The sequence below is a fragment of the Thunnus albacares genome, chromosome 20 (assembly GCF_914725855.1).
Source record: "Thunnus albacares chromosome 20, fThuAlb1.1, whole genome shotgun sequence".
Classification (NCBI taxonomy): Eukaryota; Metazoa; Chordata; class Actinopteri; order Scombriformes; family Scombridae; genus Thunnus; species Thunnus albacares.
Genome location: NC_058125.1, coordinates 10,282,532 through 10,299,059, shown reverse-complemented (window position 1 = coordinate 10,299,059; position 16,528 = coordinate 10,282,532). Strand labels below are relative to the sequence as shown.

Here is a 16,528-nt window from a genome sequence, read left to right as displayed (position 1 = left end):
ATTGATTGGTCGTCATATTGAGTGATGTGTATGGCTTAGCAGTTTGATATTGCAGCTTTGAGATAAGGTTGTTTGTGTGAATTTCTTTTACAGGTTTATCATCAAGATTGCTCCATGAACCAGAAAAAGAGTAGAAAAAATTGCAGAACTCACTTATGTATTGACATTTAGTCCAAGTAAAGTTTGATGCATGCACTAAAATGATGAAGACAAACTGGTAAAAATGTTCATTCTCTTCGCAATTTCTGTCTGTACTGTCATTGTTAAGCTGGAGTGTTTGTGTACGTGTGTGTATGTGTGTGTTTATGAACATGTTCGTGGGAGGGAGACAGAGGAAGTTGGGAGTTGTGGGAGAAAGATAATGTCGCTTCTGACAGACACAGGAGGAGGGTGACTGACAGAGGTGAAATTGCATGGGAAAGGATGTGAGGCAGCTCCCATCCCCTCTCCCTCCTCACCCCCCGCTCACTTTTCCTCCCCCAGCCTCCTCTTGCTCAGCCTTGTAGTGTAAACTACTGTAAATGTGCTCTCTCTCTCTCTCTCTCTCCCTCTCTCTCTCTCTCTCTCTCTCTCTCTCTCTCTCTCGCTCTCTCTCTCTGAGGTGATCTTTTCAGTCTATTTCCCATGGGTAACTAGAATATAGAGGGAAGTGGAAATGAACTATCTGTTCTTTCTCCTCTTTTTTTCTTTGTGTGTGTGTGTGTGTGTGTGTGTGTGCGTGTGCGTGTGTAGCCATGCATCAGGCCTTGGACACGCTGAGTGACAGCACAAGCTCCACAACTGCTAATGACCTGGACCTCATCTTCCTCAAAGGCATCATGGAGAGCCCAGTGGTGAGAACAGCTTTGTTGAACAATACTAGAACAGTATATGTATGATGAAATATGTGTGTATGGAAATGACATGCAGGACATTCATAGTGTTTAATTGGTATGTGTCCAGGGATGGACTATCGAAGGACTTTAATGTAACTAAATACAACACAGAGTAATTATATCAAGTTGGATTGCCCATTAGTATATCTGAATCATTAAAATAAGGGCATTTTATGCACATAAATTTGTTAAATGGCACTGTAGTCTTGATTTCATTACATTTTCCCCTTTCATATTCACATTTTTGCCTTAACATTACATTTTTTTCAATATTATCATTTTCATGCATGTTAATGCATGGCTTCATAACACTTTCACATAATGCAGAAAATATGTATCATGTTTTCAAAGAGATTTGCGTGCGATATGAGAAGCTTTATTAAAATGATATTTGCAAAATGGAAACTTAAGTCAAACACAATATTACAATTAATTTTAAATTTCAGCTTACAATAATTATCCTAAAAATGAAGCTTAAATTCATCAAGTGCAATCACATTTCCATTTTAATGGTCTTGCTTCATTATTTTCTTATATGCTAATTAAATGCTAAATGCTAATTAAAGAGGCATTTGGCATTTTATTTTCATACAGTCTCATACAGCAAAATTGAGTTGAAAACTCAAATATAAAGAGGCAAATAGCGCCTCCATCTTTACAGCTCAGTACTATCACTAGCATGACTTTTACCTGCCAAGATTGATTTAAAAGGCTTTGAGTAATTTAGTCACTTTTCTCAGTGGTTTGATGTTTTTTTTGAAACATGGTGTTGGGATAACAGTTAACATCGTAAGGGATTTGAGTTTGAAGTTCAAACTTCAAAAGCAAAGGAGGCAAAATGGGCACTGATAGTAGCCATCAAAGACTGCTTGTTTCCTTCTCTCTCTCAGTTACAGAGGAGGCGGATGATGTGGATGAGGATGGACATACTTGTAATGACAGGCATATCAGAAAGAGCTGCTATTGTTGTAGGTGATGTACAAACTTAAACCCAGGTAATACATACCTCTGGCTCATGTAACTGTAACTGTTGTTGGTGCCAGTAACTTGATAAACCTGCAGGCTCTCTGTTTTGGTACAGGACTCAAAATCTGTCTGGTGAATGTAATAGCATATTGAATGTATAGAGGTTGAGTCAGTGAAAATATTGGATTAATATAAGGATTTTCATTTTGACGCAAATGCTACGCAGAAATGTTTCTAAGAATATTTAGTGGAGCAACATAGAAAACATCTTCTGACATCTTTCTTTCTATGAGACTATTTTTGGGACATTTCCACACTGTTTCCACCTGTCAGTCATTTTAACGAGACAACAAAATATTTCTGTCACCAATCAGAGATGCCTTGAAGAAGGTCTCTGACCGAAAGCTCTCTAATTAAAAAGATTCTTCAATTCAATCAGAGCAAAAATTGTAAGCCAGTCAGTGGGCAGCACAGTTATTCTTGACAAGTTTGACAAGCTGACAGATGCAGGTGGAGTGGCAACCTGTGATCAATGAAGAATCCAGACATGAATAGCAGCCTTGAGGTAACCTGACATGTCAGATGGTTTGTTACACAGAACCATCTGAGAAGTCGTCCTTGGAAACTGTTTGGAAAAGGGCAGACACTTTCAAAAAATACTTGGCAAGTGATTGGATGAACCACCTGTCTATCACCGTCTCACCTTGCGAGGGACCTGGCTTCGTGAGATCACAAGATCACTAGAGAATCTTTATAGGATGCTGATTGGTCTGAATCATTGGTGGATTAGACACAAGTGCATCACTTGAAGCCTGACAAATTAGATTCTTGTGTGATCTTCTGATGTTGTGATTTCGTAAATCCAGCTCTCTCGCAAGGTAAGCCTTGAGGTTTTCCAATTAAATATCTATTCCAAAAACATGTTGAATCTTTATTTGGTTTATAATAATGTTCAATTGAAAATTACTTAGAGGTTTTTATAGATGTTTTATTATTTCCTTCCAAAATGAAATGTAATCATAATTGGAATATATTGTAACTGACATAAATTCAAGCCATAGATGCCCAACTAAAAACTAAAAACTTTTTACACCTCTCTTTCAAAGCCACGGGAGGCCAGTTTTTGATATCTAAAGATTTCAGGGGGAGTATCACCATAAAAGTACAATTGTAAAAGTCACCACAGATCCTAATCAATGCTTATGTGGCAATAATCTCCAAAAGCTTTACATTGTGAGCTTTACAAACTGTCAATTATGGCAACAAAACAAAACCACACCACCAAAAAAGAACTTGTACTTGAACATCATTCTGTATGATGGCTGAGAAATATGAGAATGATGTTCCAACACACTAGTCCAATACAATAATACTCAAATATACACTGCGAAAGTGTACTACCTAGATATACTTCATATACACATAGTTATTTTTTGTCCACTCCCTGTATATTTGTCAGAATAAACAAGATATGTTTTCAAATCCATATTATATTTGTGCAGATTTCACTTGGGCAGTTGCCCAGATATTAGATTAAAACTGATCCTGGATGGAAGCAAATCAGTGAAGTTACTCCAAGGACATCATGCCTTTATCCAAGAAAATGGTCCGTCATTAGTCTTTTTGTTGTCTTGACTGGCCTATAAAAAACTTTTCCCCTTAAAATAATAATCATAGGTAAACATTAAACCTACATATGATTTAAGAATATATTCACACTGTTCAGACCTTCCAGACAGTATTCACCCTCTGTCCCATTTTAAGATTTTTTTATAGATTTGATTCTAAAAGTTTTAGAAGTTTGTGAAAAAAACAGAAAGTTTGAAACTTGGCGCTGTGTGAAACAGCACAAAACATGTGCAACCAACACTTTGATATCAATAAATCATTCTCTGAAAGAGCTTATTGAAGTCAGTTACATTTGTGGATTATCAACAATCAGCTGTTTGTTTTAGGTCTCACCACAACGTCAATGAGGCTTGAGTCTGGACTTTGACCTGAAATCCTTAAATATCTTTAACAGTTTTGATGTAGACTAGGTTATGTATTAGTTTACTTTGCTGAATGAAACAGCTGCACTTTAACCTCAGATCAGAGGTTCTCAACACTGAGCAATAAGAACTTAGATCCAAACCAGAGTTTGTAGATTCATAATTGATTGCAAACCATCCAAAGCATTCCTGGTAAATCTTTAAAATAGTCTGTTTTGCATGCATAATGGGAAGCATGCAAACCTGGAGTTTCTCCATATGCTTTGTTGCATTCATTTTCTTCTTTTTGAGAACTGGCGTGCACCTGCTATTCTTTTTTCATTTCAGTTTTAGCAGTGTCACTAGCAGTGATGTTGGATGCCTTAATAAGGAACAACATGGTGCATGCCTTTTTTTTTCTTAGACTGGAATAGACTGTACTTGATCTGACTCCATCTGATTGCCAAAAACAACAAAACCACAAAAATGTCTCAGTTCTCCACCAGTTTTCACCCTTCCCTCTTAAAAAAACAATCCCCACTACAAATTTACAAGGAGAAGAGTGATGTCGTCGTTTTGGAGTTAAGCTTTTTGATGTGAAGGGAGAGGGGTGAATGAACTTAGCAGTGGCAGACAATCTTATCAGAGTTTCCTCCCACTAAGTATTATGTTCTCCCTCTGCTGTCGAAGTCTTTCCCTTCCACTTTTTGCCAAAAGCGGCATGCCTTTTAGAAATGTGGACTTTTTCAACAGCAACAAGAAGAGAAGCGAAAAGTACACTGCTGTGCACTGCGAAGGTATGCAATGAAAAAGATACAGGTGCACAAAGTACAAATGCAGTTCACGTCATATAAAGAAATGCATTTATTCTGCCTTTTCTTTGTGCTGTCAACAGTTATTAGTATGGATGACCACATTTTTCTTCCTAACATTGCACAGTCAGTGTTATCTCAGTTGCACTGAGGTGGAAGCTGTTTGTGGCCATGAGGTGCCTTTGTCCAGGGAGATGCAGCGGTCTGTGGGCTACTTTGCAAACTCAAACAGAGCCAGAGGTAAAAGGCTGTTCAGTATCGTTCAGTAATTCAGAGTGAGTTCTGCCCAGGAAATTTGGAGATGGACTATCTTCAGGGAGCAGTAGGGAATACTGCATCAATAGCCGCCCATTTTGCAGAGGACAGAGCCTCCTCTGCTGCTTTCTATCCCTGTTTCTCTCTGTGTCTCTCTCGCTCTCTTTCCCTTTGTTTTGATTGATTTCTCCTCTGCAGAAAACCGCATATGTATGTGTGTGTGCCTGCATGTAAGAGCATGACACTGGTGTTTGTTTGTACTGTATGTCTGAGAGTTCCTAGGTGATACCGGTGTATTGATGAGCTTTCTCGTAAAAGATTAATCTGCTGATGCAAGCTCTGAGTAAAGACACCTTGCTGAAGGATGTGAAAAAGATTTCCAAGATTATAATCTCTCTTGACCCGGTAGTGGATCCATAAACACTTAACAAGCTATCACTCAATGTGCTGAGGGTGGAAAGAACATGTTAATGGAGGGAGAGAGGGGCAGAGGAAGTGTCCGTATGTGTGACCATATACCATGGTGACTTCAGTGAATTGCGCTGATTGCGCCATACTCACTAGAGAATGATGCAATCAGTGCAACCTACAATTCTATAATGAATCTGAACTATGATTAAGCCCACAATGAGCACATATTGACAACAGTAGCTATCATCATGCAGAAGAGCTTCCGCAGTGCTCGATTATTATCAGTTATGACTATGGCGCTGACTCAATGCTTGGCTCTATATCTGACTGAGCAATCAGAACTATTGAGGCATTTAGGGCAGCTAAATGAGCTGACACTTGCTTTTATACATTTAGTTATGTCCCCTGTGCTTTTCAACCTAACTTCTAAGCCATCACATTCCCCTTTTTCAAACTGTAAATGAGACTCCAAGGTCTTTGTAAAATATTTCCACATGACCTCCAAAGCAATGAATTCTGACGCATTACAAAACAGCTTGCACCGAACAATTTAGTTATTATGTGCTAAGTGGTCAAATCCTGACAATTATTATCCCATTTCCAGACAGCTATTGACATTTAGCTGAAAGTACAGCAACAGAAATCATACTCATAAGCTTGCGTTCACGTTCTGTTGCACATGTTTTCTAATGTAGCACTCAGAGCTCACCATGAAGTATGATTTTAAAGAAGTTAATGTCCAATAATTTATGTAGGAGCTAAACCAAGCAGAAATCCTACGTAGTGAAACATTTTCATCAAAGCTAATGTTTGAAACTGGTTTACCTTTACTTCATTTAAATTACCTTTTTCGAACGCTATTGATGATCAGTGGGAGCAATATTGGCTCAAACACAAGCCTCTGGTATGAGCTCCCACCTTCCCTTTCCCCACTGAGCTATATTGGTTTGTAAATACATGAAGTTTAGTTACATTTTCACAGTCAAGAAAAGAAATCCCCAAGAAACATCTCAACAAAATGCAAAATAAAGTTATAACAAAGCTTTGTTATTTGCTTCCTGTCTTGAGAACAGCAGTGCTCATTAGCCTTTATAACTGAAATGTCTATGTTGAGAGGAGCAAGATTACTATTGTCTTCTAATTACAATGGATGGGGAATTTTGAAAGCCACAAATTTCAGTACTTGGCAGAGTAGCAGTTGAATATAATTGGTTTCAACAATAGATTGTATATCAACAACATAACCAGCTTCTGCAGATATATTGTAAAATGTACAATATAATAACTGAGTATTTGTCAAGTGGTGTCGAAGCGAACACATTCCTCAGAGATTCTGTGGGTCATGTTGATGGCCACATAACAGTGTCCATGCTGGCGTGTTGTCCAAGGGCCAGATACTGACAGCTTGCTCCATCAGGTTTGGAATAATTCTGCCAAAACACCAAATGAGCGAGGTCCTGCTGCCCTATCACTGAGCCCGGGCTGCAGAGCTCCCTATCTGCATGCTTTAATCCATGTGTAAATAACTTTGTCTGTGCGGGTAAGTGTGCAACGCTTGTGTCCCTGTGTGCTCAGTATGTGTGGGTACGAGTGGTACACATGATGATTAGTATGTGAGAGTGTGTACATGCAGGAATTTGTGAATATCTGTGTATCTATTTATGTGTGTATGTGCACCATATCCTGTCTCTCAGCAGGATATGGTGCTGTTTCCTCAGCAAACAAACATCATGGCTGCCAGAGCAGTAGTGAGTCCCACCAGAGAAATCCTCTGTGGGATTGCTTAACAATGTGAATCTTCAAATACAAGACCTCTTGGTGTACAATTGCAAATAGTCATACTGTAAATGAGTTCATTTGCATGCGGCTTGGAAAACTGTTGATTTGTAATTAAGTTCTGCAGGCTTTGAAGGGTTTATACAGTATTTTTAAACTTGTTTTTCACTCAATTAATTTCCATCACATTGCATTTGCAAAATAGCACTATGCATTAACCCCAGTTCTCTGATAAAAAAAATAGAAATATCATAAAGAAAAATCCAGGTGCAGGATACAAAATGATTCATAAATGTACCAGATGAGAAAGGATAACTCACTCATATTGTATCACTGACCCTGGGCCAGAGGTATGGAAGCCATGTCCAATAACAACAGACTCCTGTGTCCTTGGCAACTGAAGAGGAGAAAGTGAAAAATTAATGTTCCCTGAAATATTGATGTTTGACAGCACACACTGAAAAAACCTACAGGGCCACAAGATTTGACTTGACTCAAGTTTGTGCTTCATTTTCTCGGTTTTGTGTCTTTCAGTCAAGATTGAGTGCAGGCTGCGTGTTGTTCTCAGCAGGGGTCGGTTTCAGGTTGCTGTCTTTAGTTGTTTGTTATTGTGCCTTTTACTATGTTACTGAAGCAAAACAAACAGTCCTGCAGAAGTCGGAAAACATTTCATTATGACACAGCAAGGTGCATTAACTGCTCACTGAGAGGGTGGAACTGAAAGTTATAAAAGTTGTCTTTTCAAAGGCAGTGGAGTTTATATATTTCAAAGGAGAGGTGATGTTATCTGAGAATCGGGCAATCGTGCCACTTAGGATGGGTGACGTAACCCTACAGTAAGTAACATCTGTTTTATATTCATCAAAACCCAGGCTCATGAGCGGTTTGAGGAACCCAAGCTGGAGGCTGTGAGGGAGAACAATGTGGAGCTGGTCCAGGACATCCTCAAGGAACTCGGCCCACTCGCAAACAGGAGCCAAGCAGCCGAGGAGCTGGTCCGCATCCTGAAGGAGCCCCACTTCCAGGTTTGGAGAACAGTTGCTCACACCTCACAGCAAACTGTTAGCTGTAATGAACATGCACTCTGGCTAAACCTTTGATTACTTTTCAAAGTGATGTTCATGCTTAATGATGCATGTTGTGCCAGCATGGATTTAATTGATTTGGAGCTGCAGTAGTTCATGTGTTTCACTGTGTGCAGTCTGAAAGTTAGCTCTGCACAGACCAGAGCAGGAACACCAGATTTGTGCACTATATTATGGTTTCTGTTACAATTTTTATCAACATAATCAGTCTTTCTGTCACCTTTTGTTCAACTCACAGTCCCTCCTGGAGACTCATGATTCTGTGGCGTCCAAAAACTATGAGACTCCTCCCCCTAGCCCCTGTTCCTTCATGGACGCAGCCCTCAACAACCAGCCTGTGCCCCCCGACGCAGTCAGGATGGTGGGCATCCGTAAGGTGTCTGGTGAGCACCTGGTACGTCTGCTCACTTAATGAACTATCCATTGTAATCATTGTGGCAGGAGAGAAACCTATTGTAAATTGTTAATGGATAAAATTCCTCAATAAATGATATGATTTGTGTTTTGGGAGCAGCACATGCACTCAGCATAATGAGATCTTTTTGTAGCATTGTTTAAGAGGGAAATAAGTCAGATTTATACCGCCTCATAGCACAAAATGGTGGTGATTTATCTGCAGGGAGCTGACAAGGGTGTCGGTGCTTTAATGTCTCACTTTCTACCAAGACAATCTCTCTGCCAACTGTTTCACGGGTTTCACAACCATAATATTATGATTATTAGGGTTTGTGAATTCACACACAGGTAGCTGAAGGGACATTTGATGCTTAACTTTAGGTCAGCTGTTGCAATTGAGGAACTACTGGTGTCACATCATATACAAATTTGATCAAACAGGAGGAAACACTTTTCAAAACCAGGGTTACAAAGTGCTTCACAGTTACAACTTGAAGAATGTGAGGACAAATATCTATAAAAAGCATATGAATAAATATTTCAGTTAAACACAAGTTGTTGTTTTAAATAAAAAGAACAAAGAGACCAAATCAGAGCAAGTGAGCATCAAGAGAATTCCTTTGAGAGAAAGTAGTTAGATCTTGAGATTTTAAACAACACCCCCACCTACTTGAATTTTAACTACTGTGCAATTGAGGGCAATGCTTGACTGTTTTTGTGTTCAGATTTTGAGTTTGTGTAAAGTCGATTTTGCATTGATCGAGTGTAGTTGAGCCACATAACAAATTCTTACTACTGTGTATAGGGAGTGACCTTTCGAGTGGAAAATGGCGAGCTAGTGATTGCCAGGATCCTCCATGGTGGCATGATTGACCAGCAAGGTCTGCTTCACGTGGGTGACATCATCAAGGAGGTGAATGGCAAGGAGGTGGGCAACGACCCCAAAGTGCTTCAGGAGATGCTGAAGGAGGCGAGCGGCAGTGTGGTGCTGAAGATCCTGCCCAGCTACCAGGAGCCACACACACCAAGACAGGTCAGTCAGATACAGTTATACAAGCTCCTGGATATTGGTTATCCGAGCTCCTTACCCAGTTCCAAGACACCATGTGAAGAAAACTCATTTCGGTTGCTTGTGTTTAAAGTCTTATTCTCTCAGCCACTACCAAGAGCTCATGACCAAGCATGAGGGCTAGAATTTAGATTAACTAGTAAATTGAGAGCTTCACTTTCAGGCTTAAGTAGAACACTTTGAAAAAACGCCTGTGCTACTGCCAGTGACTCGCCGATCACCTGTTTATCTTGTGCTTCAACTTACCCACACTTAGAAGTAAGTTCATTTAAAGTGTAAAATCATAGAAGTCTCAGTACACTTTACAAGGATAGTACATATTACAGGTAAATAGATTGTAGCACAGGAAAGCGTGTTTCCATACACATAAATAAAATAAAAATTCAAGACAGAACAGAAACCATTACTAAGGAAAGTACAGGCTTTGCAAACAGGGTTTAATTATTTAACTGTATGCGAGTGAAAATAGAAATAGAAAAGAGGTTTTTAGTCTTGTTTTAAAGGTCTCAATGGTATTTGTCTCTCTGCTCGAGTGTGCTAAATCATTCCACAGTAGTGGAGCTCAGTATGAAAATCCTCTGACACCAACGGAATGCTTGTTAGTATTTCAGATAGTTAGGTAGTCTCTATCCTGAGTGTACGTGGGGGAATGTAGGGACTGAGAAGTTAGGATGGTGCTATTCCATGAAGAGTTTTGTAGGTGATAAGGACCAGCTATAGTCTGGCCTTAGTGAAATGGGGAACCAGTGAAGTGAGGACAGAGTCGGTGCTATGTGCTCAAATTTAAATTACATTCCCACAAGAGTTCTGGCAGCTGCATTTTGGATGTTGTTGCTAAACAAACACACAGCTGTCCCCGTGTGTTTGTTTAGAACTCGTTGTATTTTAAACATCTCTCTTCCACATTGAATCTCACCCACTCTCATCTCTTCTCTGTGAAATCAATTTCTGATCACCCATCCTGAAATAAATATTGTACAAGAAGTTATGATTAGGTTAAAAGGATACTGTCAGTTTCATCAGTCAAATGATTACCACTCACTGTCCTCCACGACATCCTCACTGCAGCCTGTAACCTTGGATGCTGTGCCAATCATGCATCTAATACTACAGAGGGATTTTTTATATGACATTGGCTATTTGGCTATAATACCTGCATTACAGTTTTGTCAGTTATCCAAATGAATAATAATTTTCTGACGATACATAATGGGTCAGAAATTGCAGTCTCCACAAACAAGACTGAGAGATAGAGTAATCCCACACACAGCTCATGACACTAGAGTCCTCATCTGACATTTTATATTTTATCCTTTCCTCCCTTAGTCACAACATTCAGAAAGAATACTTCAGTGTGTGGCATATCAAATATTTGTAAGAAATTCCTCAGGATCTTGTTTTAAAAAAGATGAAAAACAGTGCGTGGATGTCACTGGGTTATGCTAGCTGACAAACATTAGCTTTCTAAGAGCCAGAGGAGGCTATTCACACTGAAAATGTGACCCAGTTTACAGTGTGGAGAAATAGAAGGGTTATCTTGCCTGTTGATATATTGCCAATAGGATAGGAGGATAGAGCACATCAGAGGATGCAGTACATACAGCCAGAGATATGTTGGGCACAAGGCTCTGTGACTGATTGGTCTCAGCCATAGAGAAGAGGAACACTAGCGCTTGAAGAGGCCATACTAAATTAATTCCTTACACTAGACCAAAATATACTAGAACATAATCTACAAGAAAAGGATATTGAGAGGGTTTATGTGCTAGGACTATTAGCATAGACTTGAGAGATGTATTTGAAGCTTAATGTTGGAACTAAAGTCAGTTTTCCACTGGATGAGAATTCAATTCTAAGTTATTCTTTTGACTTTGAATTAGCCCAAAAGAGGAACCGTGTAATCCTTGAAATGAAAGAAATGAAATGAGAACATGAAAACTACCAAAAGTGGACAACAGCAATATCACAGTTGTTAAGAATCACATTTACAGCTGTTTTTTAGCCATGATAGCAGCATGGCTACAGGGACGGCAATGTAAGTCTGTCAGTCTGATGGTTGGTCCACCACTGGTCTAGACTGAAATATCCAACCAGTGGATGGATTGCCATGAAATGTTGTACAGACGTTCAAAGTTGCCAGAGGATGAAACCCACTGACTTTGGTGATCCTCTGACACCACCATGAGGTTGACATTTTTGTTTTTTAGTGATGTATCTTGACAGCTATTGTATGGGTTACCATGAAGTTTGGTACCTGTTCCCTTCAGGATAAATTGTAATAACTTTGACAATCCCTCCACTTTCCATACGTGCCAAACTAATTCCTGTCAGCCTCAGCTGTACTTTGCATTTAGTGATAATTAGCAAATGTTAGCATGCTAACACACTAAACTAAGATGGTGAACATGGTAAACATTATACCTGTTAAACATCATGTTAACATTGTCATTTTGAGCATTAGCATGCTCTTATTGGCATTAAGATCAAAGCACTGCTGTACAGCTTTACAGAGCTACTAATGGCTGTAGACACTGTTCAAACTGAGGACAGCAGCCAATCTGGTAGAGAACTACCTTCATGTAAGAAAACTTAATTCCCACCAATTTCTTAGGGTTATCCACTGAAAGAAACTGTTCTGAGTCATGGCACTTTCATACAACTCAAAAGGTTCAGACTGTAGGAAGAATATCATCTTAAAGGTAGAGTCAGTCATCTTGAGGAAAGATTGGTGATATTTGAACTAAACACCCAAACATATTATCCCTCCTTGCATGCTCCTTCAGAAGCACCGCCCCCCAAATTCATGGACGCGCATTGACAAGGCAACAACCAGAAGAGAAATATGGTGGAATCCAGAGCAATGAGTCAGCTGTGGAGTCACTTCTGTTCCTCTCACGCTCTATCACGAGCTGAAAAAGAATTTCGTCTCATGGGAGCACAACAGTCCATCCACTGTCTCAGCAGGATATTTGTCTGATTTAAACAGCTACCTGCTCAGATTACACTTCATTAAACGCAACAGAAACAGACTCAGTGTAAAAAAACACAGGGGTCTCTGTGAGATTGTCTCGGTTTCAGGGTGGATTGATACATTCAATAAAATGGAAACATGTCTGTTCCGTGAGAAAACACTTTCTGCGTGACTTGGCCATGGCCTCTCTTTGCCAGCCCTCCCCCACCATTCAACAGGTGCTGGAGACGGGAGACTGTCATGTCCTCACAAAGACATCTGCTCTGATGACTTCCCCCTTTCCTGTGCACAAGCATGAATGCCCCCTGCTGATTGGCTGGAATAGTGTTGTGTGGCTCAGTCCAAGCCACTTTGTTTGTCTCCCATTTACAGAGCCAGGGCTGTGTATGAACACCAGATTTTTTCAGCACACACACAGAAGCTAGCAGACCGTGAGGAGATATTCGCTGAATTTGACAAAAAGTGTATTGAACAATCTTTCTGTAGAATCACTGACTCTACCTTTAAGACCTTTCCTTTGTGAAACCAGAGTTTACCAGTGTTTAGTTTTACTTTTTTGTCCAAGTGCATACTTGTACACTTAATAGATCCTGTGTGTCAGAGATATTAAAGAATGATTTGGTCTTGCTCATACAGTACAGAGCCATGTAGGCAGATGTTGTACAGTGCAAGTTGCGTTGATTAGGGTTGTTCCCAAAAGTTCTCTCTGAACGTAATCCAGCTGTCTGTGTTTCATGCCTTCAGCTTGGCCGTCGCATGGTGATTAAACTCAACTGACAGTTTCCTTTGGCCATTTGAGACTTTTATCGTGTGTGTAAGGGTGTGTGTGTGTGTGTCTGTCCACTGTGTCCTTATAGGGGAATGAGGCAGACACACACAGTACAGTAAGAGCTGGCAGCCTTTTTTTATGTTCATGCTTCAGTTCAGTACGAGAAAAGGCGTCAAGTGCAGGGGGGGGGTGGATGGGGGATGGTTGCCATGGCTACAGATTTTGTCTCTCTCTTTATTTATTTCTGTGTGTCTCTCAGACTCCTTGTCCTGTCAGTGGGGATTGTGATACAGGGTTTGGTTTATGAGCTGAATCCTGTAGCCTTGAGATGTCGGGAAAGTGAGCAGAGAGATAGAGTAGGCTTTAAGTGTGCAAGGCTGTTTCATAGTGATGGACACTCACCCAATCTGTCTACCACAGATCATGTACCAGAGGTGGTTTTGGTGTACAATTCCAGAGTGTTAATTCAGTAAAAGTGGTATTTTTTTAGTCTACCCCCACTTTTTTGAAATGTTTTAAAGCATTTTTACTGATATTTTCCATCTCTATGTTCATTTCTCATTTCAGGCCTTTGTAAAGTGTCACTTTGACTACGACCCGTCCCATGATAACCTGATTCCCTGTAAGGAGGCAGGGCTTAGCTTCAACAGTGGAGACATTCTGCAGATTTTCAATCAAGAGGACCTCAACTGGTGGCAGGTAAGTACAGCATCCAATATTTCTCAGCCACATACAGTATATTCAGCATTTTTGTGCATTAATTTGTTGAGCTGAGCCTGGAGAGTTTAGAGCACGTTCGCTCATTTTTTTGTGTGACGTGTGTTTCCCTCATAGGCCTGTCACATAGAAGGAGGCAGTGCAGGTTTAATTCCAAGCCAGCTCCTTGAGGAGAAGAGGAAAGCGTTTGTGAAGAGAGATCTGGAGCTCGCTACCACAGGTACAGTACACCTCTCAGCAGCGTGCAGCCAAGCAAAGAAGCACTTCTCATTATGCAGATTCGACACAGTCTCCTCGCTGCAAAACACACGGGCAACAAAGACAACATCTGTTCTTTTCCATATCATACAAGCATTTCATCTGCACCGGCCGCTCATCCTCCTCTCACCTCTCAAGTCTGTTCACTCTGTCAGTGAGCACCGGAGAGCTGGTAATGAGCATCAGCGTGACTCAGGCGGCCTGATTCAATCTGCTGGTTATTAAGCTGCGGGGTCTGACAATCACAAACAGCCTCCCAGAGATGGAGTGTTGATTGAGGATTCGTGATAAGACCACGTAAATACAAACCTGATCAATAATCATCTCTTCTCTTATGAGGTGCAGAGTGAAAAGACGCTCTGTTCCTTTAGATTTATTTGCTCCATACTGAGTCCTCAGCAGCAACGAAACAGGTGGTGAGTCACTGCCAACCACTTGCCCTTCACTTCTGGAGGAGAGGAGGATGACAGTCCAACTGTACTGCCCTTGGAGCCCGGGAAGGACACATCTGTCTGCTAGCATGCTTCACACGTGTTATACCAACTGAGAGCATGGTTTGAATAAAACATTTGAACAGAATATTTTTGGATTATGATGTCTGAAAATCCAATGATCTATCCAGCTGAGACAAAATATTTGATAACTGTCACTCTGGCTATAAGGTGCACAGTCACAATTACCACTTGCCACAGCTTGATGAGTTGTATTCTGTTATGAAAAATCTCATCTGAGCTCATTTTTATTTCTGTGCATGCCTCTGTGCGTAAGACATTCTCCCCCGATGGCCAAATAATCAGCCATATTGAACAGGCAGTGAGCAGAGCCTAGTCACAGGTGTTCACTGGTAGCAGACTGATTGCAAAGACTGATCAGTGTTGGTGCACAGTGCCACCTAGTGGTGAGATCTCCTAAGTTTGGATTTATGACCCACCTGAGTTTGGATTTATGACCCAGCAGGGCTTTCAGAGACATTGGTAGTACATCATTTAAGCAGGGACTGGCAGAGACAAGAGCAGAGGTTGGAGGTTTTATTTTGTTTTGTGTGTCTCTGCTTCTCTCAGGTCCTCTGTGTGCTGGGATGGGTGGCAAGAAGAAAAAAAAGATGATGTATTTGACCACCAAGAATGCAGGTACTTTTAACTTACCACAAGAAAAACTATAACATCTGCACATCATCTGAAGTAAACCTTGTAGTTTATTGTGTTATATTCCTTTTTTAATTCTGTTCATTCACCTAATTACCGGGTTCTGACTAGAATTTGATCGTCACGAGCTGCGGATCTATGAAGAGGTTGCCAAAGTCCCACCCTTCAAGAGGAAGACGCTGGTTCTGATTGGTGCACAGGGGGTCGGACGTCGCAGTCTGAAGAACAAGCTGCTGGTGTCAGATCCCCAGCGGTATGGCACCACCATCCCCTGTGAGTGCAGCCATTCATCAATTAAACCACGTACACTGATTCTTAATCCATTTGGCATTCAGTGCCTTTGACTGTTTACTGTTTTACTGTTATAGTACCTTTAGAATTTGTTGAATACGCATTCATTTTATGTACTTTTTTCCACTTACGTGTCTCTCTTAGTAATCTTGTTTTCTAGTCTCTCACTGTTCTGTACAATTGTAATTTCTCTCCCTTCGTTTTGTGGTTTTCTCCTTGCATCTCACCATATTTCTACCTCATGATGTCTGTTCATGCACTGTGCAAATAAACTAAACCAAAAGTATTCAAATCACATTGGTTTGTCTGTACAACATCTATAGATTTTTTACTGGGTAAAAGCTGTCATTGAGTGCCATGTTGTGGGATTAGTTTGAAATAATGATTTTGTCCCCAGTCACCTCCAGGAAACCAAAGTTGGATGAGAGGGATGGTCAGATGTATTCATTCATGACCCGCAGCGAAATGGAGTGTGACATCAAAAATGGCCGATTCTTGGAGCATGGCGAGTATGACGGGAACCTGTATGGCACAAAGATCAACTCCATACATGAGGTGATAGAGACAGGAAAGATCTGCATCCTGGACGTCAACCCACAGGTAGAGGAAGCTCACATATCTCCTCTTACCTTCCCTCACTTCTTCTTTGCCTTCACTCCCTGCTTGTTCTTCGCCATCTAATCTTCCATCTGTTATTTGCCATGTTTTCTACCGTTAACGACTTATGTATAAAATTCTAGATTCAAACCAATTATGCACAGC

At 40.5% G+C, this 16,528-nt stretch overlaps 1 protein-coding gene across 2 annotated transcripts in view; it reads left to right on the top strand.

The window, feature by feature from the left end:
• Positions 1–16,528, top strand: part of mpp2b (MAGUK p55 scaffold protein 2b) — a 43,102-nt gene that overhangs the window by 23,712 nt on the left and 2,862 nt on the right. For both annotated transcript variants that reach the window (XM_044338045.1, XM_044338046.1), the window contains exons 3-11: positions 733–833; positions 7,938–8,090; positions 8,389–8,544; positions 9,352–9,579; positions 13,923–14,054; positions 14,190–14,292; positions 15,392–15,460; positions 15,587–15,748; positions 16,164–16,366. In XM_044338045.1, coding sequence (XP_044193980.1) covers positions 733–833; positions 7,938–8,090; positions 8,389–8,544; positions 9,352–9,579; positions 13,923–14,054; positions 14,190–14,292; positions 15,392–15,460; positions 15,587–15,748; positions 16,164–16,366 — 1,307 coding nt within the window. The remainder of the gene's footprint in view (positions 1–732; positions 834–7,937; positions 8,091–8,388; positions 8,545–9,351; positions 9,580–13,922; positions 14,055–14,189; positions 14,293–15,391; positions 15,461–15,586; positions 15,749–16,163; positions 16,367–16,528) is intronic.